General features: G+C 41.6%; 2 protein-coding genes across 2 annotated transcripts; one reads left to right on the top strand and one right to left on the bottom strand.

The window, feature by feature from the left end:
* Positions 1-389: 389 nt before the first annotated feature.
* LOC145493259 (mitochondrial import receptor subunit TOM70-like) lies at positions 390-11736 on the bottom strand. The gene is made up of 13 exons (XM_081472683.1): positions 11419-11736; positions 10178-10351; positions 9265-9301; positions 7450-7539; positions 6897-7006; positions 6273-6336; positions 5360-5488; positions 4841-4971; positions 4272-4406; positions 2790-3014; positions 2610-2707; positions 2349-2471; positions 390-1338 (listed from the first exon to the last, which is right to left on the bottom strand). The coding sequence occupies exons 1-13, from the start codon at positions 11638-11640 to the stop codon at positions 1173-1175; spliced, it is 1704 nt and encodes a 567-aa protein (XP_081328809.1). The 5' UTR covers positions 11641-11736; the 3' UTR covers positions 390-1172.
* Positions 11737-11828: 92 nt separating this feature from the next.
* Positions 11829-23892, top strand: LOC145493257 (uncharacterized). The gene is made up of 11 exons (XM_081472681.1): positions 11829-12020; positions 12523-12686; positions 14242-14255; positions 14771-14950; positions 15864-17985; positions 18335-18726; positions 19581-19808; positions 20399-20573; positions 21100-22280; positions 22830-23176; positions 23637-23892. The coding sequence occupies exons 1-11, from the start codon at positions 11883-11885 to the stop codon at positions 23793-23795; spliced, it is 5100 nt and encodes a 1699-aa protein (XP_081328807.1). The 5' UTR covers positions 11829-11882; the 3' UTR covers positions 23796-23892.
* Positions 23893-27709: the final 3817 nt, after the last annotated feature.

Here is a 27709-nt window from a genome sequence, read left to right as displayed (position 1 = left end):
TACCGGACGGTAGGTCAACGCACGAAGCCAGAGAGAAAAGACAATCCAATTGGAGACTAGGTGGGAGACAATTTTCCACCACCCCGTTTCTTCGCCATCTCATTTTTGCGGCGTAGATGCTTCCTCCGTCTTGTAGGCTAGGATAAACGTCAAGCCGGGATCCCAAAACGTCAATTTAGCCATTAAAACTTTAACTTATCAACTGTTCCACGCAATTACGCTTACGACACTTAGCTCGTTATCAAACCCTCACTCGGAAGCAAAAAACAGAACTTTACTAATATTTCCCCAATATGGACCTCCCGCTAGTTAAGTTTACTAACATACACGTTTTTCACGACGTGATCACTCTAAGATGCCACCAACGAAAAAAAAAAAGAGAAACGACACTAAGACAACGTTAAAGTTTATTTCATCATTCATGTACATCATGGAATGATAGACCACGACCCAACAATGTAAAGACGCTTCGAAACGTTTTCGGTAGAATTTATAGAGCGCTTTCACTCACGTGGCCAGCAGTCACAATTTTACTGAGCAAATGAAAATCTTACACGACAAAAGAGTTCAACTCCTACAAGATTGGTTTAGGACACCAATATGGCCGCTGTTTTATTGTTTTGGTACACCGATATGGCTGCCGTGACGTCATGTGAAAGCACTCTATAAACTCATCCGACGAGATTTCGATTCCTATCAGTCGAACGAAGATGGCGCGCGCACTACCGAGCAGTCTGACAAGCAAAGTCGTTACCAGGGTCAACTTTCTTTGAGAGACCTGGAAGCGAGGTTGCTCTGAGAACGAATGAGTCGGGTTTCTTAGCAACGTCACTGACCTAAAAGCAAAACGGCTCGGCCTATTCTCACGGTTCCACCAAGCAGGATTTAAGGCATGACAATATCGTGTCCGCTACCGCGGGTTAAAATTCGTACAACATTAATGACGTGAACTAATGCGGACAGGAATTCACAATGACTAAATGCCCCGGACAACTCGAATTCACGTCTTTCTCACTCCCTATTTTTAACTAACTCATCAGCTTCCAGAAAAGTTTTCCATTTTTGCTGTTTCAGCAAAAAAATAATAATGAAAAAAAAAACTCTTCTTATGAAGCCCTTTCCTCGGAGACCGACCCTATCATCGAGGGATGTTTTCTTTTCGGAACGAGTTTCTAAGACATTAAAGGAAGAGTTGGTGGAGAGAGACCCAATGTTTCGGTGACATATTTCTGTGCTTTTGCTGCCTCGCGGAGTGAAAACGTCTGTGCAAGCTCTGTTTCCGTTCTCACCAGAGCAATGGCTTTGTTGAACAGCTCGATTGCTCGGTCCAAGTTCCCCCTGAAGCAGCGTAAAGACAAAAGAGTACTGACGGTTATTCGATGTACAGTTACCGTCATCACGCATCATTCAAAACATAGTGACAAACAAAATCTCCTGCCCTCACGCGACCGATTACGTGACAAATAAAGAGAACCAACCAGGATCGAGAATTTTGTTCATTTATAGAGATAATAACAATCATAAAAGTCGAGAACTTGTCCCAAACAAATTACAAATTAAACTCTTTAGATTTACGAAGAGTTGTGAACTACTAGTTCACAGAGGTCTGTTCCAGCCCACAAGCCATAATGGCACGCCTATGTTGTTCCGGGTTTTGTAACATGAAGTGACTAGGAGTATTACTTATACTACTACTACTACTAATAATGATAAACTAATATTTCAAGAGGAGGCCTCCAATCACCTAGAGGTGGTTTTCAGGAGGGTACTCTTAAAAATAAAAGTCTAGAATATACATTAAATGTCTAAAATAAAAAAGAAATAAAAGCTAAAAACGTGATACTAAAACTAAGGTTTAAAACTAGAACTAGGATTAAAAATGTACTGCTAATTATAACTAAGGTTAAAAATGGTTAAGTAAAAACTGTTTCAGTTTGTACTACCCCGTCCACCTGGATCAGTAGGATGTTGGTCTATCGCAGGTTCCCCTCACCCCAGCCCCCCTCCCCAGGATGCCCTAAAAGTTCGCATACAGCTGCGTAAAAAGAAGTGCTATTAAAGTAAACGAAGGACACTACAGATCGCGGCGCGGTTGGTTTGACGGGTATTCCCACTAATGAAGGGAAACCAAAAGTTATGGACTTCTACACTGAACAGTAACACTGCCCCCCAAACGGTCAATTTTGACTGATCTTTCACTAGGCATCGCCCCTGGCGTCACCGTCGTCATTGCCTAATTAAGGTGCATATTTAAACCCCCTACTCTCTTCCAATCCCTTGCAAGAGACTCGATCCTGACCTTTATAACATATTCTTCGACTCTAATTCAACAGGAGTCAAAAAATTACCTTTGAACTTCAAGCGTAGCTAGGGTTTCGTAGGCGAAGTCGCATTTCTCATCGATCACTAAAGCTTCGTCAACTAACTCAACTGCTTTCTCCACGTCTTGTCGTGACTGCAGCATCAGCATGCTGCAAATGAAAAAAAAAAAAAAAAGATCAAAACCTCTCTTCTCCTTACAATATCAATAGACCGCGAAGCAGACAGGTATGGAGAAAACAGAAAATCATCAACCAGATATGTAGATTGTTGAGATAAGTGATACTGACCCTTTGTAAACTCGGTGGACAGGGTTTTGCGGCTCTAGTCTTATCGCAATGTCAAAATGCTCCTCTGCTTTAGGGAATTGCTGCATTTCCTGAAGCACCTGTGATGAATTTGAAGAAGACGTGAGATGAAACAACATAATTAAGATTGGCAAGATGAACTAAACCTTGCCTGACACAAACCTGCGCATAGAGACTATGTGCATCCGCTGACTCAGGATACTTCTCCACTGTTTTCTGTAGCATATCCACGGCCCCGTGCGCCAAGATCGGAGACTGCTGAAGGGCAGCGGACTTGTAAATACAATACGCCAACTGAATCCTTGCGGGGATGAAGCTGTCGTTCAGAGATATGCACTTCTCAAAATCTTCTTTGGCCTCGTGAAGGTTCTCGGAGAGGAAACGGATCTGCAAGTAACAGATGAAAGCTCATGAAAATATTAAGGTGTGATTTAAAACCTAAGATGTGGGTTCAAATTCAATTTTGGTCAAAAGGCTTTTTTGTTGTACTTATCCTTGTCCACAGACGTTTATTTTTTTGTTACTAGTTATTTTTCTTCGAGGTGCTAGAAAGCGAACGCGGAGCGTGAGGAAGGATATTTTTGTGTTCCGACTTTTTCAAATCCCCTGCGGCTAACAATTTCTCTTGCGATCTCGACGAACTCGAGACAAAAACGAGGGTCTTGAGGACACACAACGGGAGGGGATTAGGAACAAGTTATTGGTTGGGACTGTGGTAGTAGTAGCAGTGCTTATGGTCCTTAGGAAATCACGTCATAATATTCACGAAACATGACGACATGGAACACAAGACACACTTCAAACCGTCAAAATGAACATTAGAGGTTTGGTAGCATGCAGTAAACGATTAACAATTATTGAACGAGGTTGAGCAAAATATCGCGATTTGACAGTGGCGAGCAGATCAATAATTTGTGGTAGTTATTTGCAGGTCATGTGGTGGGTTCTCGGACAATGAAAAGGAAGGCAAAAATGCATCGTACGATGATGTAATATAGCCATAAGAAAGTATCTTCTGTTTATAATTTGAGAGCTTAATCAAATCTAACACAACGGGAATATACATGTATTTGGGAGATGTGGGTTATTGTCAGAGAGCTGTTCGGATTCGAAGTGTTAAGTAAAGACTTATTATAACTAATTTTTTTTTTCAGGGGGGCTTCTTTCTTGTGGGAGGGGATTTTCTTGGTTTTAGGGAGGGGGGCATTGCCAGCAGCTTTAAGCCCCGGCCAAACGATCGCAACATTTCAACCCAACACGTCGCAACATTGTTGGGCGCAACATGTTGCGCGCATTTGGCCACCCTGTTGCGACATGCTACGTGTTGTTGGCTCAAATTTGAAAATGATTAAACTTTTCATGCAGCATTTGTGGTTGTTGCATGACGTTGTAGTCGTTTGACCAGGTTCGTGCAACAATGTTGCGCCCAGGCATGCGCACTAGTTCGATTTTCAATACCCAACATGTCGCAACACGTCGCAACACGCCGAAACAGGGTGCTAAACGCGCGCAACATGTTGCGCCCAAGAATGTTGCGATATGTTACGTTCAAATGTTGCGATCGTTTGGCCGGGGCTTTAGGTATGCTTAAACTCCTCTATAAGATATTTATTTTAATCTCCGGACAGTTAAAGGTTTACCTACCTGACCTCTGTGATGATAAATATCGGAGTTATCAGGGTCGAGCGACACGGCCTTGCTGAAGTCTTGAAAACATTCCATAACATTACCAGCCTGAAGCTGCATGCTTCCGCGTTTGATCAAACAGTTCACTTTCAGCTAAAATGAAAAGGAAAATGCATTAGTATGCTGGTAGAATTCTACTGTAGATAGAAACATGGTACATGTTTTCTGTTTCTTTAAGACTAGTGAAAGTTTAGCAGAACTGGAAACACTCGGCTGTGGCTAGTGATCCCACATAAAAAATTATCGTTCTCTCAAACTTTATTACACTCATGTTTGTATAACTCCGTAAAAAAAAACACTTAATCTCAGTCCCTTGGCCGGGACGAAACGAAAGCACTGCGTCAGACTAGCCACGTGCAATGTCTATTATTACAAGTTACTGTAAATTTTTATTGTCACTAAAAAAATGTACAAAAACATTTCAAGTGTTCATTGTTTGAGTGTTCTCACTGTAAATTCAAATGCATTTTAATAGAGGAACAGTCACAATAAACATGTGCTGTAGCAGTTGTTAATGCACAGTCTACCTTGGTCGATGCTTGTCCATCTTCAGCATTTATCACTTGTGTCAAGTCACGAATAGCTTCATCCACTTTTGATATCAAGGTGTAGAGAGTCCCTCTTAATGCAAGAGCTTTTATGTAGAGTGGCCCAGGTCCTACAACACAGCAGTATTAATTATAAACCAAGGAGTTTGTGTTAAACTCATTCACCAATATCATATACGACCACAACAACGAGCTTCTCTAATTTGCAGTCTTCCCCACCCAGGTTTTGAGAGTAGTGAATGTTTGCTTGGATTTCACAGCTCAAATTCTGAGCAAGTCTAGCATAGACTGTGTGCAGATGTCTCCCATTTTCGTGGAAACCAAGGAAAGTACATGTATCATATTCTCATCAGAAGTTTTCATTTTTTGCTATGAATGGTGGAGTGCACTTCTTAAGAGTGATAAAGCAATCAGATTTAGCAATGCTAAGAACAACTGTAGAATCACACTGAAAAAATAAGCGGAACTCATTAAAAAGTAAGGGTGTGCTCCACAAACCTTTTTCAATTTGTTGGGTGCACAAGTCCACTATGTTATCATATTTCTTTTCTTTCATTTGTTTAACAGCCTCAAGAAACGGTGAATCTTCGGGCAAATCCTCCTCAGAATGAATTTCTAATGTGTCATCTAAAACAAAACAGAATAAATGCATGTAATATTATTCTGGCAGGCAGTTCAAAGTGTGAACAAAAGTTAGACTGAACAGCTGAGAATGCTGTCACAGGTGTCTTGCAGGTTCACGTAGTCACAAGAGGAAAGGTCTCCAAGGCTGTGGAGTCTGAGCCCAAAAGTTCTTATCCATGAAATCCTGGGTGCCCAGCGCTTAAGCTATATGAAAACATCCAAATGCAAAAATTAGTCACCTGTGGCACCCAGGCGCTTCTAGGACTAGAACACAGCCCTGGTCTCCCTTTAAAAGTTCTGTTGAGATTCGATCTGTACACAGTTATATTCCCTCAGTACTGGTAAATGTGAGTGGTAATTCCTGAGCATTGCGTGTCTCTATTTAGTTGGCAGCATATAGCATTTTGTTGAAGTACAGGTAATGACGCGACAGAGCAAAAACAAAGACAAAATCCACAGGGCAGATTTGAACCAAGGCCACTGAGAAAGAAATATTGCTCAAAAACTCTACACAAAACTTGATCCTGATTGAGCTGCTGGGCCATCAAAAGTCATAAACCTTGCTCAGTTATGTTCAACTTTACTTCACACCTCACAAATATCACAAAATTGATGTAACCCTCCTTATCAGAATAATCCTCTCTTCGTGAAGCATACATATGTTATTTAAAATTCTACTTAATGGCATGGTGAGCATACAGTGATTACTATAAAAGAAAAAAAATGAAATACCTAAAATAACATTTAAGGTATGAAATGCAATCACGGCAAGTTCTTTGTAACTTACCATGACAAAAAGATTCCAAATAAGCTTTAGTATATGTTGGAGAAGGTAAACTTGGTTCTCTGTTCTGTATTTCAAGAAAAAAAAGTGTAATGAGAACAAGTTCAATTTTATTCTCCGGTATATACTCACCTAATATAAGTCAGAAATAAAGAGCTTGTAAGAATGAACAAAATATATATATTTATATTTATTACAGGTCAAAGTGATAAAAGCAACTTTCTGACAGCTAAAAAACAATAATTTTAAAACCACACAACTGAGTGGTTTTCAATTGATTGTCAAAAGTACTCAGGCAATTACTTTGGTTTTGGTTTTGGTTTCACTATGGCTTGAGATTGACCGAGTTGTCTAATTGGTTAGGAATTGGTCTGGTTTTGGTTTTAAACACTGACAATTAAAAACTGCTTTGTAACGTACATGTATAGACCTACAGGTATTTAATAGTCTGATAGATCTTATGTGCCATCACATACACTTTACTCAAGGTACAAACAACCAAAACAAAGATGACGTTGCAATGGCTGGGCAGATTCATATACATAGTTATGACGTGGAATTGAAAATCTTACAGCCATTAAAGAGTTCCCAATAAATTTCTCAGCCCTGATGTTCATGTATACTTACCTTATAGTATTCTTGAGCTTTCTCTTTTCCGATTTCTTTTAAAACTCTATCTGCTTGCAACATCCAGTTTGGATTGTTAAATCCCTCGATCATGCACACTGCTGTAAGATCTGTAACATGAATGATTATAACATGTTTGACTAGTTACAAATTATATAATATTATAATTTTTAATTGATAGAAAGAACAGTTTGAGTTAGAAGCATAGGTCAGGAAGTCGTTGCTCCAGAAGATAAAAACGTTCTGGCTCCATTTCAGTGTTCTGCTTAAAGAATCTCAAACAGTCAAATTATGCTTACCAGTTCAAGTGTACATGTACAGCCTGAACAATAATGTTCACAAGTTTTGCTGCTTAATTTTTCTCACTTTTTTGCTTTTTTTTTTGCATGCTGATCAATGACAAAATTTTTTTTGGACCTCGAATCTTTGTTGCAGTATAACAACTAGCCACAGTAAACATAAAATTATAGAACATACAAAACGTGGAGGTTAACAATTTGCAGTTATTTACAAAATTGCGTCTCTTTGATTCTTAAAAAGGACACTCAGTTACCTTGAAGGCACTCTTCTTTCTTGCCAAGTTTTTCATATGCTCGTGCCCTCTTCATGAAGGCTTTAGAATATCTCTTGTTCAGTTCTATGGCTAAAAGCAAGACAGGAAAAATAAGCAACCGTAATCAGTGAATTTTGTACCCATGAAGAACTGAACACCACATAATGCTGAGCCAGAGTCTGCAATACACACTGTTTATTATATGGCTTTGGCTTGTGGCCGATATAACGCGCGCTCTGATTGGTTAATTGCCACTGAATTGTAGGGCATTATTCTCCTGTAATGCCCACGGGCCGATTACGGATTATGCAAATTAGGAAGAGCCCGGTTCTGAAAATTCAAGCGCATTGAAGCGATGAAAGCCGATTAAAATCAGTACGAGAATAGCAGTAGCTAAAAATTTAGAGATATTTCTTTAATAAAATTTATATAGATGACTTACCAGTCGGTAACCTTGGCGGACACTAGTGAAAAACAATCAAAGTTTGCCTAGTCTTAAGTAAAGCTAAAATCGCTAAGTAAAAAACACCATCGGCAGATCTGCCATGCATCCTGAAGAGAACACCACAAAGAAACTTATAAGTTATCATCTTAGTCACAGCAATTACTGAAGTATTGAACTCCGTCAAAGTTCTCGTCAAATAGATTCCCTCGCTTTGACACAAGCAAGTGTAAATCAGCTTCCAGGATCATCAGAAGTAAACAATCGGGTGGTTTCTGTCGGTAGCAGTGTTTCTGATAACTGCAGACGTTCATAAGGCTTGAAATGTTTATCCATAAATCCCAGAATGAAGAAGGCGAAGATATGTTGTCGAAAGCGAATGCGAAGATTGAGTTAAGCTTATTTTGAGCAGTGCATTCTGAAGCATTAGTATCTTCTTTCACCGAAAGACGGTTGGCTTGGACAATTTTGAAGCACTTGCTGTCTTTTCTATATCCGTTGACGTTTCGCCCCAAAAGTCGGAAAAACTTCCCCATCAACTTGTGGTACCACGATACTAAAATACGTTTTTGAGGCTGTGACAGTGACTTTTCCGTAAAGAAATGAGTGTTTTTAACGGAATACGTAATACAGTGGTGAAATTCACTGACTATGTGTAGTTTTGCCCTAGGTTTGAGACGATGAATGAATCGGTAGACGCGCGCATCGCCGGATGTAAATTGACGACTTCCGCTCGAATGATTTTTCTCTTTATTGATATGATGAGCCATATAATAAACAACTTAATAACCTTGACCGTTCGGTCGTTACGGGAAAATCTCAAACCTCGGCCTACTGTATTGACCTCGCTATCGCTCGGTCAATACGGCAAGGCCTCAGTTTGAGATTTTCCCGTAATGACCTCACTCTCGGTTATTAAGTAGTTAATATATAGCCAATGACTTTACTGATCAAAGTATCACTACATTTATTTTATATAGCTTTGAATTACTGTTTTAACTTGAAATTTAATGTTGGGGGTACCCTGTGACAGACTAACATCCCATCCAGAGGGGAAAACAACAACAATAACTTTATTTAGGTGTCTAGTCTTCTAGCTAGCCTTAAGCTTACTAATTGGGGACACTGTTAAAATTAAAATATAATATAAGTATAAAAAACGATTCTGGTCTATTTACATTAAATTACACTACATTTTTGCACACTCTTTGTCAAAAGAGTGTGCTCTTTTAAGAGAGTAAAGAAATACTCCTAGTCACTTCATGTAGAAATGAGATAAGTTCTGGCCTGATGGGCCACTTGGCCTGTATGCAGACTTTACCTTAACTTTATGCAGATACAATATGTTTGTTGCTTTTATTGCTTTTACTAACCTTTAGTAGCATCAGCAAGCACCTGCTCATAGTTTTTCTATAATAAAACAGGTATGAAATATAACAAATTTTGAACAAAGCCAAAACTGATGAGATTGAATTAACTTGGCAAAAAGCTTGACTCTGATTCTCACTTGTGACACATGTATAAGCATAAGCATAAAAGAAGTTTAAATGCACTTATGTACTATTGGGACAGGTAGAAATGAGAATTTATAAGCATTAACATAAGAATATCAAAACCTTGTGTTCTTCTATGCTTACAGTGTGTCACTGGTGTGTCCAGTGGAGACATGGTTGGCATAAGCACAAGCATAAGAGAAAGACTTTCAGCCAATCAGTGAGCACTTTGTGCTTATGCCAAGCATGCCCTCACTGGACAAAACAGCGACATATTAAGCATTTATGCTTACACTAGCACATAGGCTTGTTGTGTTTTATGCTTATGCTTGCATCACAAGTGAGGGCCAAGCTTAAACCACTGCATGAAGAGAAATGAAGGAGAAAGAGAGAACGAAGAGAAGGGAAAAGAAGAGAAGAGACGAGACAAGACGAGATGAGACAAGATGAGACAAGAAGAGTAGAGAACAGAAGAAAAAGAAAGGGAAGAGAAGAGAAGAGAAGAAACGAGACAAGATGCGATGAGATGAGATGAGATGAGACGAGATGAGATGAGATGAGACAAGACGAGAAAAGAAGAGAAGAAAAAGAAAGACAAGACAAGACAAGAGAAAAAATGAGACAGGACACGATGAGATGAGATGAGACGAGGCGAGATGAGATGAGAAAAGACGAGAAGAGGAAAGAAGAGAAGAAAAGAGAAGGAAACAGAAGAGATGGGATGGCAAGGGTGAGAAAAAGAAAGCAAAATTAGGAAGAGACACTGACAAAATTTAAGGGTTAAGTTTGTCACCTGTTGTTCATAAGCTGCTGCCCTATTTTGGTAGTATGTCGCTAGATCAGTCTTGTTGTCCTCAGGACAGAGATTGATGGCTTCTGTATAACATTTAATTGCCTGATCAAATTTTCCACCCTTGAAGTACTTGTTACCCCTTACTTTGGTAGCTGCAGCTTGTGCCGCTGGTGTCTGCAAAGAGAATATAAAAAAAGCCAAACATGATTTGATATTAGTTCCAAGGTCCATGTTTCGATAATTTATTCTTGTTACAGATGATTGTGGGTTTAGCAATTGAAATAAAAATTGAAAATCTAATCTATGTGTCTGTGAAACAAGTGCGTTAATTGATGGACAATATGATCAGTAATCCCGTTTTCAAAATAAATCACAGAACCTTGAACAAATTGAAAGCTTCAAGTCTTGGGAACTCATTCTGCATAATACCTGCAGTTACTTCTCATCTCTATTCTTCCCACCTGGGTTAATAGATATTACAAGTCTGTGCAGTACATGCTAAGTGCCACTGAATTCTCTATCCCATGCCCTATTTCTTATGACATGGTGCATATCATGTAGTGTATGCCAAAGATGTTCAGCATAGTTTTTTTAAAAGCTTTTCAAAGTGTACTGGGGTTCATAATAGTCTGTATACTGTAATGAATGATCCTCGCAGTTATGAACACAACTCAAACAGGTGTGAAATTAAAGTCAGAAAATATATTAAGGCTTGAAATCCAGACTTTTCAGGCTTTAATTTCACAGCTGCTTAAGTTGTGTACCTAACTGTGATGATCATTATATTCTTTACATCTCTCTCTGCAGTTCAAATATATGAGCTTTCATATTTTTACTTGCAGTCAATATTTTGAAATGTGGTTCAGGTAATGTTCCTGTCAGAAACCTGGTATTAAGATGCTCTTCACCCCCCCCCCCCTCCCCCCCCCCCCTTCACCTATGACTACTTTCTTCATAGGCTCAATTTTTGCCTTTCTCTCGGGTCCAGTCACCAAGCATCCTCCCCTAATAGGGACAGGAGCCCAGACTCCTTTCCTGAACAGCAGCTGGTAAGTGAGCCTATGTTTTCAGTAATTCCTCTTTCAATTCTTGATTTTCTTCCCCTTTCTTGTCAGCCACCCTCCCCCGACCAGGTATAAATAATGAACGGTCCCTGAATAGGGGAGGGGTGCAGTACCCAACAAGGGAGGTGAAGATTTTTTCATGTTGAACTTATTATTATTATTTTTTTTTCACACTACCAAGTTTTCTTCAGACATGTCATCGTCTTGAGGAGCTTCATTCTCAGGCACTTCACTTTTGCTTTTAGAAGTCTTATCGCTCTCCTTCCCTTTCTCCGCGTCTTGATCCTTGGATTTCCAGTAGTAGAACGCACCTAAAATGCAGGCCGCGGCTACGGGGGCCCCGATGAGGGCCGCAATCTGCCACTTGGTAAGCCCTCCGCCCGATTCTTGCGTACTCATGATCAATTGTTCGTGAAAAGTTGATTAAATAACACTTAGCTTGTTCGACGATCTTTCATTTGCAACTCTAATTCGGAGCCATATTGCATTTTTGAGCACGTGTGTACGGTTGCGCATAAATTTGGAGTTTACCTGCTGGCTTACAAATACTGTGGGCTCTAAATGGCTACCGAGTACCAAAATGGCGACAGAAGACCAGACGTAAATGCAGCTTGCGTATGAAACGTTTTTCGTTATTCTAGATGTCCGGAACACGTTTGACGCGCAAGGTCACAGTAGAAGGCGGCAAAAAGCTGCCAGAGGGAAGTGGACAGAGTTCAGGTTCAAGCTCTGGAACTAGACGGAGTGTTTTTGATCGTCTGGGTCCTGGAACAAGCGAAGTAAGCTTTCATTGAAATTGACATCGTGTCGACTAATTGTTGACTAATTATTAGCATCCATCACTTGCATGCGGTAAAATCTGTTTACTTATGTGGAGATAAATAAAGCATTTAAGGGGTTATAGATTCAGCGCCATGGAAACATTGTACCGAAATTTAAGTAAGCTTCCGTGTAGTGAGCTTAAGTGAAACTTAATTAGGTTTAATGGTTTGTGGCTGTGATATTTACACCGACCGTTGTTGGGAATGCTATAAAATAAGCTTAAATGTATCAAAATGATTTAACTTATTTTGCAGTCTATGTATCCCATACACAATAATACAGTACGTAAGCTAATATAATGTTTAGGAGCAGTTTTTTTTTAGAAATTCATGTCAACTTTTGTTTCTCTTCATCATCTACAGAGGTAGATTGAAATGAAAAAGGCTGAGGCTAAGTTTGCTAAGTTTCCAAATTCACCTGAGTTGTCACTTAAGTCTATTTTTGCAATTCTTGTTCTAGCGATCAAGAATTAGGGAGCCTTATCCTCCTGAGAAATGTAGAAACTGGCTGCGGGATGGCAGATGTCAGTTTGGAAGAAACTGTAAATTTCGTCATGGGCCTTATAGCGAACCAAAACAAAGAACAAAGAGTGTGAGGAGTATTGTGAGAAGTGATGTTGACAGGTAAGGCTCATATATACTTGTTAACACACAGCACATTCTTTATTCTTCTATAAACCTGGCCTGTCTACTGGAATTCAAGTGCTGGGTGGGACCACTGCATTGTATCCTGGGCCAAACGCTTAAAGCTTAGAGTACTATTATTATCATTATTAGTAGTACCCAAGTGCTTACCACTTGTCAGTCAGAATAAACTGGTTCAGATAATCGCCAAATTATTTAGCGATCACCTAACCAGTTTGCTGTGAATGTCAAAACTAACGGTAAGGATTTTTTTTTTCAAAATTGGCAAACCAACCAAATGAGACAGTGCTTACCATGTTAATATAAGAGACCTGAAAACTGGCGGTGGTTAAGAGGGGGGGAGGGATTGGTAATGGCAAGGGAATACATGCCAACCCTTTTAAGAACAGAAAAAGAGGAGTACATGAGATGTTGAATGTTTATAGTGGTCAGTGCACTTAACTACAACTAGCTAGTTTTCAGGCATGCCATTTAAACTGAAAGAAACAGATACGATGTAGTGTGCAATTTCTGGATGGATTTAACAGTGGCCTAGAGAAGTACTGTTTGATTTGTCTTTTATCTGAAATTTCTGGATTTTTTAGGTAAATAGTTAGACACGGCTCAACGGAAGAGCACATTTTGTATGAATTTGATGCTGTGTATAAATAAAGCTTATGATGATGATGATAATGATAGTTTAGCACCCCCTAGCTCTCTGGTAGTACATAACATTATACAGTGTATCCTATTAGACATTTTAGTGTGTAGAGTGGCTATTGATATATTTTCAGAACTCTTGCAGTGTTTTGTTGAGTCTGTAGGGCCAGTCAAAATGTAAATGACCATTAAAAATTTGCAGTTACACACTGAAATATATAGTAAAAGATTTATGATCCAACCCTTTTTTTGTTCTTTAAATTAAGATGGAATCCACCAGAAGTTCGAGTAACAAGTGGACAAAAACTTTGTACCAAGATTATTTACATCGTATTACAAACTTCTGCACAAATGTTCTAAATATCTTCTCCAAAAAAATCATTTCTTAAGCAACACCAGATGTCAAAAACAAATGGTGAACTTCATATGAAGCACTTGAAAGTACTGAAGAAATGAAACTGATGATGAAATTTTGCCTGTATTTGCACAATTTCTCTGAACTTTGAATTTTTTTTTTTCTCATTCCCATGGGAAATTGTTCTGGGTGTTATTTCAGACAACTATTTATAACTTTAGCTTTAAGAAAATGTAAAAAGGACTATAAAATACTTAAAATTGTTCTGGTACCAGATTTTTGTCCATTAAAAACTGAAATTGCTCGATTTTCTATCGGATTTCATAAACCTTTCAACTGTGTTTTGTGTTAAGCCTACCCAGCAGAACCAAGAGGACTATAAAGTGTAAATACCTAGATTAAACTTGTTTTGCTTATTATTTGTACTCTATTGGAGAAGTAAATAAACTAGAGACAGTTGATTACTGGTAATGAAAAGGCTAAAAACTGTTTTTCTGGTGTTTATTATGTCGGCCATTCTGCCATTGATGCCACACAAAGATCAGAAGAAAGAGGTATGGTTCGTTTCCTCAGTATGTCTTACATTTCAAAATTGTTGTTTTATTGTATATGGGAAGGCCCATTGGTAGCCCTGTAAATGTTCATCGAAGGTTTTAGGGAATGTACAAACTTTACATTAAACCTACGAGATTGAATATAAATATTTCTTTTTCATTAGGGAGTTAATCTCTGAACCAAACTGCCAAGGAATGTAGTGGAAGGCAAAAGCTTTAACTTAATATTGAAATCCAAGTTAAATTCTGCTTTCAAATCTAAAAGTTTTTAATATGAAAATATAATTTTGTTATTTATTTTAGTCTTTCACTTGTACTTTTCAGGGGACTCCTTTACATAGGGATAACCTTGTGTTTTCCTTTCAAGTCACATTTTACATTTTTTGACATTTTTTGTAAATCAGTCCAAGTTAAAAGCTTTGATAAAGCTCTTGCATCAAACAGGCATGATATAGATCCACCAAATGATATGTGGAATAAATAATAAAGTTATTGATTTGCGGTTGTTTTCTTAGATGATGAGGCCATGGGTGGTCGAACTCGAAGTCTTGACAGCTTAGAACCTGAAGATGATGAAGAAAGAGAACTTCCAATTAAAAAGAAGAGGCAGAGATCTTTAGAAGAATCGTCTGACACTGGGAAGAAGGGTGAGAAGATTAAAAGAAGACAGCAGATGGAGAAAGATTCGTCTGAAGGTGAGAGTGTATAGGGCTGTTGTTAAAGGCCTTAAGCTGTGGGCCCTTCATGTTTCAGGTGAAATTACTTGTAGTTGATGCATTTCACCCACAAAGTTTGTTGCGGATGTGAAGATCGAGGCTACAGGTGACTCAAAACTTATTGACAGTCCTGCACATAATTATAAGGATCAGAAACAAGGTGCATGAATTTACAGTACAGTTTATGGTTCAAGGGGATTTTTCATGCCGAGAAACACAAAACTCAAAGGACTCTCGCATTCTAACTGTAGTACCAGCTGGAAAATCATGACCAAAGCACTTTCATTTATGAATCAAATGTTTGAAACAAAGTGACTTTGTTAACAGGGCTCCCTCGTAGAGCTTCAATAAGCTCAGCGAGTGAACTTTGTCTAATCTCTCTTCACAATATTAGGTAAGGGGAATCGGGAAGATATTCACCACAAGGGTATTTATTTGGTATTAAATTTTTTGGAAACTCTCCCAAGTAGGTTTATAGGAAATATACAAAGACCAGTAAGGGGAATTTTTTATGTTGATACTGAGGCCGCTAACGCAGCATAGGAGTCGTTTATAGCCTTTACCTGCTTCATTAATACATGTACAGTGGAACCCTGTCTTACGGCCACCCCGTTATTACGGCCACCTTGTCACTGCGGCCACTATATTCTGGTCCCAGCAAACGTTCAGTCAGTCATTTTCTCTTTTTTAAAGAACCCCGTTAGTACGGCCAGATTTGAAGCCCATTGGTGACCGGATCAACGGGTTTCCACTGTAGTCTCTTTCGTAGCTGTTTTTAGAATCGTCACGCACCGTAAGTGAACTGAGGTATTGCGTGACATATGAGACTAACGGATGTGAAGGAGTATGCTTCATTAATTAAGGCATTATACTTTTTGTTTTCTTCAACCAGACGAGGAGGATGATGAAGATGAACAGAGAAGGCGAAAGAGGAAAGTCAAAAAGCGGCAACTTAGCGGCGGGGTTGTCATTACCAAGACCCTCAGTCCAGAACAGGAGGAGAAAGACTGGGGAGACGAGGAGTACGAAGAAGAGCGAAGCGATTTGGACTGGGAAGAACGTGGAGAGCTGGACTTCGAACGCCAGCTGAATTTAGAAAAGAGGAGACAAGATCTTCAACGGCAGCTTGCTCTGATGGACGAAGAGGAAGCTGCAAGGGAGAAAGCTGATAGAAAGGTCAAAGAGGTGAAGAAAGAGAAAGATGAAGAACCAAAGCCAGTGGTTCCCGTGGTACATAGCAAGCTGCATCCCGAGAAGTCGTCCGTTTCTCCTGGGGATGAGTTCTCGCCAGTCTCCTCGCAGTCCACGCCCAAGAAAAAGAAGAAAAAAGCAGATGGTGAACCGAAAAAAGCGAAGACGAAACGCAAGTTGTCGCCGACAGCTAAGGAGGTGAAGAAACGGAAAGGTGTCAAGCCAGTTTCTGAGGGCTTGGGGAGTGTGGTTATGGACGAAAGAGTTCGAAAAAAAACAGATTTACTACCAGATAGGACTAAACTGGTAGAAGGTCGTGTGCAGCATGATTTTGAAGTGGGTGGTGAAGAGAAGCCTCGCACTGCTAAGAAAAAACAGTTGAAGACCAAATTGAAGGAAAGTCAAGCACTCAAAAGTTCCGGGGATGCTTATTCAAGTCCCGCGGGTCCCTCGGGTATTGGACCCCAAGGAACTCCACCCAGGGAGGAAATCCCGCGTGATAAGAGGTCGTATACTCCTGAAGAACAAAGACCTCCCACGGAAAAGATACGCCGAAGAACAGCTTTATCCTCTCCCGAAGGTTCCGATTCCCCGGCTCTTCGTCATGCGTCTGAGAGCAGGACTCGTAGGGTCACAGATCCCACCGAGGAAGGAAGTCCACGGAAACCTGTCCGTGAGGTTCATACTGCCGGGCCACCAGGGGAGGCGGAATATAAAACAAAAGCGAAAGGGCACGAGAGGCGTTACAAATCAGAAGGGTCGCCAAATACTCCGGAGCATGGCCGAAGGGAAGTGGTGAAAGATACACGGCATGTCGAGGAAGGAAGATCTGACAGGAGGAAGAAAGTTATAGAGGAAGATCCACCACGCAGTCCATCTCCCGAGGATATCCCCGGGCGGGGCCCACTTTCACCACCCGGGGAACAGCGGAGGCAAAGGACCCCGCCACCACCGAGGGGGGATAGGCGAGGACCACAGACCCCACCAGGTGAACCTGATTTTGATAATGATTTACCGAAGCAGACGGCAAGCGATCGAGGCCCGCTCCACCGTCGAGGACCATACACTCCCCCACCCCCAACTACTGCCCCTGGGAGGATTAGAGGGGACAAAACTCGCGAGGAATTGTACGAGGGGAGATCTGAGGCGGTGCCGTATCGCGATGAGGGTGGTCCCCCGCGGAGTAAAGAGCGAAATGAACGTGAAAGTCGATATTCAAAACAGAGGGGTGAAGAGAGTGTACATGACTTGTCACGAGGTGGCCGAGGACATCCTCAGTTAGACGAAGGTTACCCGAGGAGCCGAGCTCGAGACGAAGAACTTGCAAGAGGACGACATCGCGAGGACCGCCAAGAAGACTATCATCAGCGAAGTCGCCCCAAAGACGAGCGAGTTGATGAGTTTTACCGAATGCGAGATCGTGAACCAGAACGAAGTGATGACCATCACCGAAGCCGAACCGAAGAGCTCCGAGGCGACGATCTCCTTCGGAGAAAACCAGACGGAGATGATGAGTATCTTCGGCGAAGAGATGAGCGGGAAGACGACCATTTACGGGTGCGGAATCGGGAGCCAGACAAAGATGACGAACGTTCCCGACGAAGAGACGAGCGAAACGACGAACATCAACGAGGCCGCGTTCGTGAAGAGCACGAGGATGATATGCAGAGGTCCCGCGGCGGACGTGATTTTCCCAGGCGTCCGTTTGAGGGAGGAGACGAAAGACATTGGGAAGGACGCGGAGAGAGGGACACCAGAGAAGTGCAGTTTGGCGACCGGGACAGACGGCGGCCTGATCTTCCCCGACAGGACATGGTAGACAAGTAAGTGATTTTACTATCTAAGATAGGATGAAGGAAGGGTAAGAGAGTTGATCCCCCATGGGCCTTGTTCGTCACGTAATTCCTGTCATATTGTTTATTAATCACTTGCGGCTTCAGAAATCCTAGGGGGTATAAAAATAGGCCACCATGTGACGTGAATTTTGCCTAAGTTGACAATCCGGGTGGCTAAACACGCATTTTCATCCGAAACATGTTCGAAACATCCGTGGCAAATTTATCCTCGACAGGACTGAATACAATATCTTAAACGAAATTGAAAGAAACCTCCTTCAGCTCTCGTGGGCTATTGTATATTTGAAGTCCGCAAATTTTCATTTGTTGCTTTTAGCCGTGGACGAGACAGACCTGGTGAAAGGCCACGTGATAGGGAAGGTCGTCATCCCCCCTCCGGACCTGACTATCACCGACGGACGCCTCCAGTCCCCCACGGATCCCGACGATCACCTGCACCCCATGGACCCCCGAGGGCTCCACATCGCTTCGACGAGCGAAGACGTAGTTTGTCTCCAGGAGGTCGCAGGGAAGAAAGTTATCGCCAGGGTCCTCCTAGAGACCAGGGGGGTTATGGCGTAGGACGAGAGCCAATGCGTGGAAGGGGTGGGTACCCGGCGCCTTTTGATAACCGGAACCGACCCATGGAGAGTCGACGAAGAAACTCACCTCCTCCTAGACAGTACGTGGAACGCGGCAGAGGTGCACCTCGAGGGAGGGGAAGTAGAGGTAGGTGGACCTTTATAACAAGGTTTTTGTTTGTTTGTTTGTTTGTTTGTTTGTTTGTTTTTGTCTCTTTCCTCGTGCGCAATGTGTTTCCCATTCGAAAATCGCTCAAGAACCAATCAGAGGAGACATCTGAGTAGAATATTTCAGACCGGGTCACTTAGTCTGGTGTAGTCGTTTGATCTCTTGTCTTTCTTTCCGATTTTAGCAACTCAGAGATCTTTTTTTTTTTTTTTTACCAGGAGGTTACGGCACAGTTATTGAGAAGACAACTTGCCTGTCTTGCCTTAAGCTTGCGAGCAGTGTGCGTTAAAAAAGCTACTTCAAATTAACCTGACAAATTATAAATACAAATTTGGTAATGGCCGTAGATCTTCATTGATACGATATGTTGATCATTTTTTACATGGTTTTGCCATGAATTTTCTGCGGGACAGTTTTTTTTTTTGTCTGTGCTTATCGCGACTTTCCACATGATATTCCAGATTTGCCTTTTGTTCACAGTCACGAGTTGTGTTGGATTTGAGTTTCATCTGAGGTCATATATCTGACGCCATGTGCATGTGATGGACAATTGACCCTTGCTGGTTGCTCTAGTTTTGTTGTTACACTCTGCTGACAAACCCCAACCAGGTCAACACAGCTGTCCACGGTTGCAATTCTTGGCTTTCAGTTTGGACTCTATCATGTTGTTGTCGCGTTCAGTTTTCTACGTAGTAATCAGCCTTGCTTTATTGTTATTATATAGTTATAAACCCTTTTTCAGGAGGAGACTAGTCAGTTAACTTAACCTCTCATCCACTCCGCCTTCGTTCCTTTGATTACACTTAAAACGAATGATATTTCATTGGTTACAGGTGGCCGAGGCTTCCCCGACAGGATTCGACCGCCAGGGGACCGGTATCAAGATTCGCCTCGCGACAGAGGAGCGCCATGGGATCTGGAGCGCCGTCGTGAAAGAGATCATCCCCGTGATTCACGTGACCGGAGCCGGCCGCATGAGGAGCCACGTGAGAAAGACAGACGTCCGAGAGGAGAGTTGTCTCCAGGCCGAGGGCCGAGGCACTGGGAAGACAGAAGAGGCGGTAAGTGTTTGTATCAATGCTGCTGTTCTGTAACCACTCAGAAAATAGTCCGAATATCTGCGAGGAAATCGAAGGTTGGCCCGTCCGCCTGTAGTATAAAAGTTTTCGCCATGTCGCTTTATTAGGGAGCTCGAGTAAACCCAACCAATGAGCAAATAGGTCATTTTCAAGTTACTTTGTGCCTCTGTTTCAAAACGAGTCCGTGCAAAACCTTTCATATGAAAATGAGTTTGATCTGCATGAAAATGAACCTGTAGGCGGAACACGCTTTCATATAAATGGTTTCGCCTAGACTTTCTGTAAAGTTCTTCGTCTTGTTTATTTAGTAGCATGAAGAGACCAGGAGTATTTCTACTCCCCCTGGATGGGATGCTAGTCCATCACAGTGTTGCCACCTGCATTAAATTCGCCGGTACCCATTTATACACCTGGGTGGAGAGAGACAGTGTGAGAGTAAAGTGTCTTGCCCAAGAACACAACACAGTGTCCCCAGCCAGGACTCGAACCCGGACCGCTCGATCCGGAGTCAAGCACACTAACTTGGGTGTTTTCCTTAAAATCAAAGTATTCTCATGCTTTTTCCTCTCCAGGGAGCCCGGGGAGAGTTGGTAGTCCACCACGCGACCGCCGGGCGCATGAGCAGGAGAAGATACCGCGCGAGCTAGAGGAAGAGCGTAGGCGCCGGTCAGATGAGGAAGAGGAAGAATGGGAATATGAAGAAGACATGGGAGAAGAGAAGGATAAGAACACACGACAAGGAGAAAGGTGTGATAACATTTACACTTTGATCCGTGTATGATTTAGAGCTGCTTAGTGTATAAATAGTAAATTATTAGCTTGTGTCTCACGATGAAGTCACGTGACGGCGTCACGTGAGATGTTGATGGCGACGTTTGCACTGCTTGCTGCTTGTCCTAATAGCCGTTTAGGACGACTTGTCACAATTTCAGCTCGTGTAACTGTTTTCTTAAAACGTGCAATCTCTTGATTTGTCGTGTAGTCATTCTGTAGGCTACGTAAAAAGAGATCTCGACGTTTCACGGGCTTTATTTTATGAAATAACTTACTGAAAAAAACACCTGCCACTTTCTTTTCACATAGCGCTAGTTTGATTAAAACACGTGCAAAATCTGGGAGTATGCATGTAAACCCTTGGTTTTCGAACTCTTCCGAACGTACCATACCCCGGTTTTTTAGATCAAGCCATGTAAACACGGGTTTCATTAGGTTTGAAGAGGACTTTACCTTACATGCCTTCCCTTCACCATGTTCTCTATTTCTCGATTAATAGAAAACGACCGAGAGAAACTGCTTCTTCTGCTTCAACAATCGAGTCCCCTGTAGGCGGAAAGAGGCGTCGTAGTGGCGAAACACCGGAAGTGGAAGAAGCGCCTATCAAAGACGCGCCTGAAGGTGGTGAGAGAGGTGAGCAGCAGGAAGCAGCGACCACCACTACCACCGGAACACCTGTCAAACAAACTGCAAAACTCAAAAAGAAGAAAGTCGGTAAAAAGGAGGCAAAATTGACGAAACCTGACGGTGAAACTAATCTGGACGTACAAGTGCCTCAAGGATCGCCCGCAGAATCTGAAGATCTGTTGGAAGGCGAGAGACCATCCAAAGCCGAGAAAAAGCACAAGAAGGAGAAAGGGAAAATCAAAGAAAAAGTCGCGAAAAAGAAGAAGAAAGCTACCATAACGACGACGGAAGAACCCGAGGTTGCCACGGAATTGGCCGAAGAACAAACGAACGTGACCGAAGAGAGTGGCGCGACTTCGTCAGAAAATAATCTCGGGGAGGTGGCGCAACCGTCAGAAGACGAACCTGTTTCTAAGGTGGCAAAGAAACGAAGGCATCCAACAGCTCCCGAAGGCGAGGAAGGGAAGGTGAAGGTAGGGGATAAACCACCGAAGAAAAAGAAGAAAAAGAAACATCAACCTGAGGTTGTCGTTCAGCCCTGGGCTGACCTCGAAGGCGAGGACGAAGAGACAGTTGTTGACAAGTCCGAAACTAACGAGCGTCCGGGCAGCGAAAACGACGAGCAGCTCGCTCAAGCGAAAGAAAACGAAGACCAGAAATCATCTGACACAGTGACAGATGAAAGGGACGAAACGCAGGATTCTTCAAGAGTCGAGGAGCCACAAGCGATGTTTAGCGATTGGAGCGACGATAGCCCGATCGGAGACGACAACTGGTCGGACATTAACGAACCGGAGATTTCCGAGAAGCCGAAGACCGACGACAAAGAGGGCGAGACTGTAGCGGCGTCGCCTGTTCCGAATGCAGCGCCAGCGTACGACGATGTTTACGATCCAATTAGCGACGACGAACTTGACGCGATGTTAGGGGACGAGGAGGAGGAGGGTGGGGCAATTGTTTCTGATACCAAAGGCTCTGCCAGTGCACCCATGGCAGTTGAAGAGGTCGACTGGAGCGCGTTAGTGTCAGCACAAAGCACTTTGGAGAGAACAGGTACTTAACATCTGTCTTATTATTCATTCCTTTGAGTCACAGAACGGCGAGAAACTGGATATCTTATGAGTAGACAGAAAACGTATCTGCGGGCTTGAAAATTGGAACGTGTCCTGATTCTCAGTTAGAAATTTGAACAATGAAACGAAGGCTACTAAGGAAAAAAGCTATTCGCAGAAACTAGGGAAGCAGAGGAACTGCATACTGAACATATTAGGAACGTTTCAGTCTATTCACTCACTCGAGTCGCTTTCTGGCTTGATGTCAAAATGATTTCAGTTACAAACCGTTCGTATAAAATGACGTTCGAAGACATGATTGATCATCGCAGTTATTGTAATTATATACACAACTTAAGCAGCTGTGAAATTAAAGCCTAGAAAAATTGAGGTATGAACGGAATTCGGACCCATTACCTCTGTGATACCTGTGCAGTGCTCTACCAACTGAGCTCTCGAGCCAACTGGGAGGTGGTCACGTTGTGAATTATAGGTGCGCCCATGGTACATGATTGACCTCGCCTGTCTTGACTCTATTTTTAATTTACAGGAGAAGAGCCTGGGTCTCACCTCAAACGGTTTACGCCTGGTCACGTGTTCTCTCGCATCGGGATCTCTTCTTCGCTTGCTGGTCCGCGGCTTACCAAGCTGGTGCAACAAGCATGCGCGCAGGTGGCGAAGGATAAACCCTCTGGGGTAGAGACAGTAGATTCACGTGACGTTGAGGATGCGGCGGATTCGCAAGTTATCGCTAGCGTCGGTGCACTGATGGCAGGCGCGGCTGCAAAAAGGCGGGAAAGGGAAATGTTGTTTTCGAGCGTGGGGCCATGTAGGCGGGCGCTTTGTGCCCGTAGAGATCTGGCGATGAGAAAGCGGCTTAGGAGGCTGACGGGAAAGGTATGTGTTGGTTTTATCATTTCATTAGATAGCACGTTTGTCTGGACCAGCTAGACTTGCTCTTTGCTCTTCTATAATCGGGAAACAAACAACCAGTTGATTCTCAAAGATCCCTTTGTATCCGAGTCGAAGTTTCTAAGCAACTGATCGAGCCGTTATGGTTTCACAACTTTCGAAACACCAGCTGGTTTTCGCAGTTTTTCTTTACTTCTTAAGTGCTTCAACCACTGCTTCCCGATTGGCCAAGCATCGAGAAAACCAGCATAAATATGTCAATGGTTGATTCGACCTTTGTCAATTGCAAATATAACGAGAAACTACCTTGATGAACCACGAAATTCTCGATACAAGCAGTGAAACAAAAAGTAAATTTCTATGGCAGTAGAGATAAAGACGACCTGAAAAAGGTTAATATTGAAATAGCCAAGTCATTTATCTCCTTTTTTCTTCTCTCTGATAGGTTGGTCTTTTCCAGACCCCGTCTTCGACCCCGGTCGACAACGAACTTTACTCGATGAGCGTGACCTTGTACAAACACGAACACCCTTCCACGGACTCCTCAGTGACGAAATTAATCCCCTCTAGGGTGGGGACAGTTCTCACCACAGTGAATTCCTAAAATCAGTCCTCTTACTTTTTGGTCTCTTGACGTTAGGTCGTGCATTAGTGTATTTTTTAAACCATTAAAGATAGCTCAGCTGCAACCAAACAATTGATTCTTTTTTTGATGTGCAAAATATCGTCTCTCGTTTCTTGATATAAGTAATATATGGGTGATGGCTGGATATTGGCCAAGTTGTTTACTCGCTCATCGGCAGGACTGGGTACGAGTCTGACTGCGATTGTTATGTTACGTTCTTGGAAAAAAACGTTTAAGAGTGAATGCCTATAAAAATGGACCTAAATCGCCTATCAATGGCACAAGTCGAAAAATTGGTTTCGCTTGTATTTTGTCCATAGATAGGTCCTAGTAAGAATAGAAACGGACCATAGTTAGTTTCTGCTAATACAGCTTTCTTTGGTAGAAATACGCCAAAAACGATTTCGACCCGTCTGGGCTCAAAATCTACTTCCGGTTTTGCTGAATTTTCCGAATATTTGATTGCTTCGCGCTCCGCAGAACAGCTACTTGAGAATCTTTCAATAAATTTTATATTCAGTTCAGGTCTTCGTAGTATGTCTGAACGAAAAATAAAATAAATCAAAGTTAGTTTTGGGCCCGAAAGGAGATAAAACTGACACGCAAAATTTTACAGTATGCCGCAGGAGAATTATTGCATAAAAACATCGCCATATTTTTCTATGGGCTATAACTTTAAATACCATAAAAACACTTTCTACGGGTTAAATATACACCCACCTGTTAGGATATCGAAAAATATCTCTGGGCAAATGGTTTCAAGTCGCCCGCCTTGGCCTGTGTTTCTCGTAGATTTTGCCCAAAATCCGCCGTTAGGATGTAAACAATTGCGTGACGCGGAAAGCCACTCTCGAGTAAAATATTCGTTTCCAGCAATCCGATGAAAGCAATTTTTGAAAAGTTGTGTGGATAAAATAATGGAAAATGTTTTTTTTTGTTTAAGTTAGTATAAATATATATGTTTTTTCATTTGCATTGCAACACCCACGACATCCCTGATAAAGAACGTTACTACAGTACTCCGGGAAATGACTTTAACACTTGTTTGTTTTATAGATTTCACTGATAACTTACAATACAGTGGTAGTTTCAGAGATACACTTAACCAGTCCTCTATGGTTTATGGCAATTGAATCATTGACTGACAAACAAGAGAAAATGACAGATAAAGTCAAGTGGAAATACCATAATTCCTATAAACTACTAACTGCGTGACGGCATCTCAGCTCTTCTAGCTGTGTAGAAAATTGTACCTACACAATATGCTCAAGCTAGAAAACCTGGAATTTCTTGAGTAGAATTAGCCGAGGAAGAAATTGCGTTTACGTTTCAATCATACTGGGAATAAAAATCCATCTTTTCTACTTTGGTTGTTTGATCAATTACCTGAAATTTGCAGATCATATCACTGGTAGACAAATCATGTAAACATTACAGTGGTCGATCTAGGACTAGGTTTACACTAAAGGAGTTTTTTTGGATTCGTAAAAGTTCCTGGATTCATCAATTTTAGAGTATTCGGATTAGTAGAGGTTTACAGTGAAAGGATATTCGGATTCTTAACCGTTTATACACGACGATAACTCCGGGAACATTCATGATGGAATGGTTAACAAGCAGTTTGTTGCCTCGACCACGAGAAACAAAATGCCTCCGAAAATAAGGCTAGGGGTAGGTTGAGACAGTCTGAAGCTTTCTTTCAACTCGCTGACCACGGTACTGTTATCCATCATGTCAGGTCCCTCCAGGTATTTATTCTGGTCTTTACTTAATATCTAGAACCGTCGAGGTTTTTGATCGTGCCATCGTCGTCATCTGCGCAGTAAAGTATAAATTGGATTTCTGAGGAGTATGGCATTACCCATTACAAAAAGTGATTACCTACACCTGAAACAGCACGAGGTAATCACCCAGCGACCGCCATCAAATGGCCATCAATGTGACTACGACTCGACTACGACTGGATCATGTAATCCGCCATTTTCGTTCCACCGCAAACTCAAAAGATCACAGGCGAAAAAATATCCGGATTCGAGAGAAAATCGTTTACACGACAAAACTCTCCGGATTCAAAAGTTTTCGGATTCAAAGTTCCCACTTTAAATTCCGGATTCAAAATCTCCGGAGTCACGACCAAACCGGGGAGTTTTTATTTCGGATTCGTCCACTTTTGTGTAAACGGCAAAATCAATCCGGCACTAAAATCGTCCGGATTCATCACGAATCCGGAACAATTTTCTCTAGTGTAAACCTACAATCCTGGCCATAAGTTGTTGGGACACCTCCCCTTTTTGCGCGCTAAAACCCACGATTTCAACTACGTCCTTAACGTTTTAGAACAAAAGATGAATAGAAGCAAGTACAATTGACCCCCCTCCACCCTAGCAATGTTGCATGAAAATGAGGCTATTCTGAAGACTAGATCGGATGTGGGAAAAAAGGAAAAAGGGACAATAGAAAGTGGTTAGATAGTTGTGTTGGAACCAAACGCGATTGCTAAAAAATCGCTATTATTGGAATAAGACGTGAATATCTATCTCATCGTCTCTTTAGTTCGACAATACTGTTCTAGGAGGCGAACAATTCTTGAAACGTGGCTATTCTGAAGCTATTATCAAGGATTTTTTTTTTTCTTCAAGATTTTTATCAACATTGACAAGGGGGAGCGGTGTAGGCGGGCTTGCGCGGTTTTGGTCTTAAGAGAGGCTGCCTGTGAAGTCATCTGCCGTAACTGTCCCAACACTTTTGACCAGGATTGTAGTCTTAAATGAACAGCGAACATCCATCTTGTTTTGTTCGCGGAAATCGGTCACAGAAGAGCGAATTTCAATGAAATATATGTATAATTTGATTAAGCAATTAGCCAAAAATAGGTTGGCCGCCAAAACAGTTTAGGGTTTAGCCTAACTCTAACCTTAAGTTTTAAGACTGAAGAAAAAAAGAAAAAAAGCATTGAGCATTTCAGTTGTTTGAAAGAGAAACATTCGCGCACAATGAACTATATGTATAGTACGTGCGTAACATGGAAAGCAATCCGTCCAGCACAGTAATTGTTCAAATTAACAGCTTACCGAGACACTCGCACTGTCCATGCCTCTTATATATGATTTAAACTTTTAGGATTTGTTTACTTTACTTTTTCCGACTCTTAAGCAGGAGAAAAGGCACTAAATGTGCTGGTACAAATAAAAAGATATAACCGAAAATCGATCCGTCGTAATCAACAAATACAAATTTAATCACTGTAGCGTTCCTTCAGATCACGTAAGGCTACAAACTAACAATATCAACTTGTCATTACGCTTAACAAATGAACTTAGAACGATTTTCTTTCTAGAACTCGTTCTTGTAATTAAAATGATCAAAGAAAGAACGACAGCCTAAAACGACATAGCAGTAACACCCGAACTCCAAGTAAATTGCTTTTAATTGGCGTTTTTAACGAAATTTCCAAAGCGATGACTTTCAAAATATTAAAGTTAAAAGTGGCCCATTATGTTTTTCTTTTTTCACCCAAATGTTCTAAGATAGCCATCCGCGGTTTGTTGGAAACGAATTATGTATTCAGGATGACCGCCAGCGTCACGCAATTGTTTACATTCTCACGGCGGTTCAGGGAAAAATTTATGAGAAGCACAGGCCAAGGCGGGCGACTTAAAACCATTTGCCCAGAGATATTTTTTGATTTTCAAACAGGTGGGTGTACAGTTAACCCGTAGAAAGTGTTTTTATGGCATTTAAAGTTATAGCCCATAGAAAAATATGGCGATATTTTAGTGCTATAATTCGTTTGCAACACATCATAATATTTTGCGTTTCTGTTCGATCTCATTTCGGGCTCAAACGAAACCTCGATTTATTTTATTTTTCGCTCAGTCATACCATGAAGACCT

Source organism: Orbicella franksi, chromosome 7, assembly GCF_964199315.1.
Source record: "Orbicella franksi chromosome 7, jaOrbFran1.1, whole genome shotgun sequence".
NCBI lineage: Eukaryota > Metazoa > Cnidaria > Anthozoa > Scleractinia > Merulinidae > Orbicella > Orbicella franksi.
The sequence above is the reverse complement of the archived record's forward strand: the minus strand, read 5'-3'. Positions and strand labels throughout refer to the sequence as shown.

Coding starts and splice junctions, on each gene's coding strand:
- LOC145493259 (XM_081472683.1), bottom strand. CDS start 11,640: ATGAGTACGCAAGAATCGGGCGGAGGGCTTACCAAGTGGCAGATTGCG. Junction 6,337..6,896: donor AAGCTCAAGAATACTATAAG/GTAAGTATACAT, acceptor CTTGAAATACAG/AACAGAGAACCAAGTTTACC. Junction 1,339..2,348: donor GCTACGCTTGAAGTTCAAAG/GTAATTTTTTGA, acceptor ACGCTGCTTCAG/GGGGAACTTGGACCGAGCAA.
- LOC145493257 (XM_081472681.1), top strand. CDS start 11,883: ATGTCCGGAACACGTTTGACGCGCAAGGTCACAGTAGAAGGCGGCAAA. Junction 17,986..18,334: donor CGACAGGACATGGTAGACAA/GTAAGTGATTTT, acceptor TGTTGCTTTTAG/CCGTGGACGAGACAGACCTG. Junction 18,727..19,580: donor TCGAGGGAGGGGAAGTAGAG/GTAGGTGGACCT, acceptor CATTGGTTACAG/GTGGCCGAGGCTTCCCCGAC.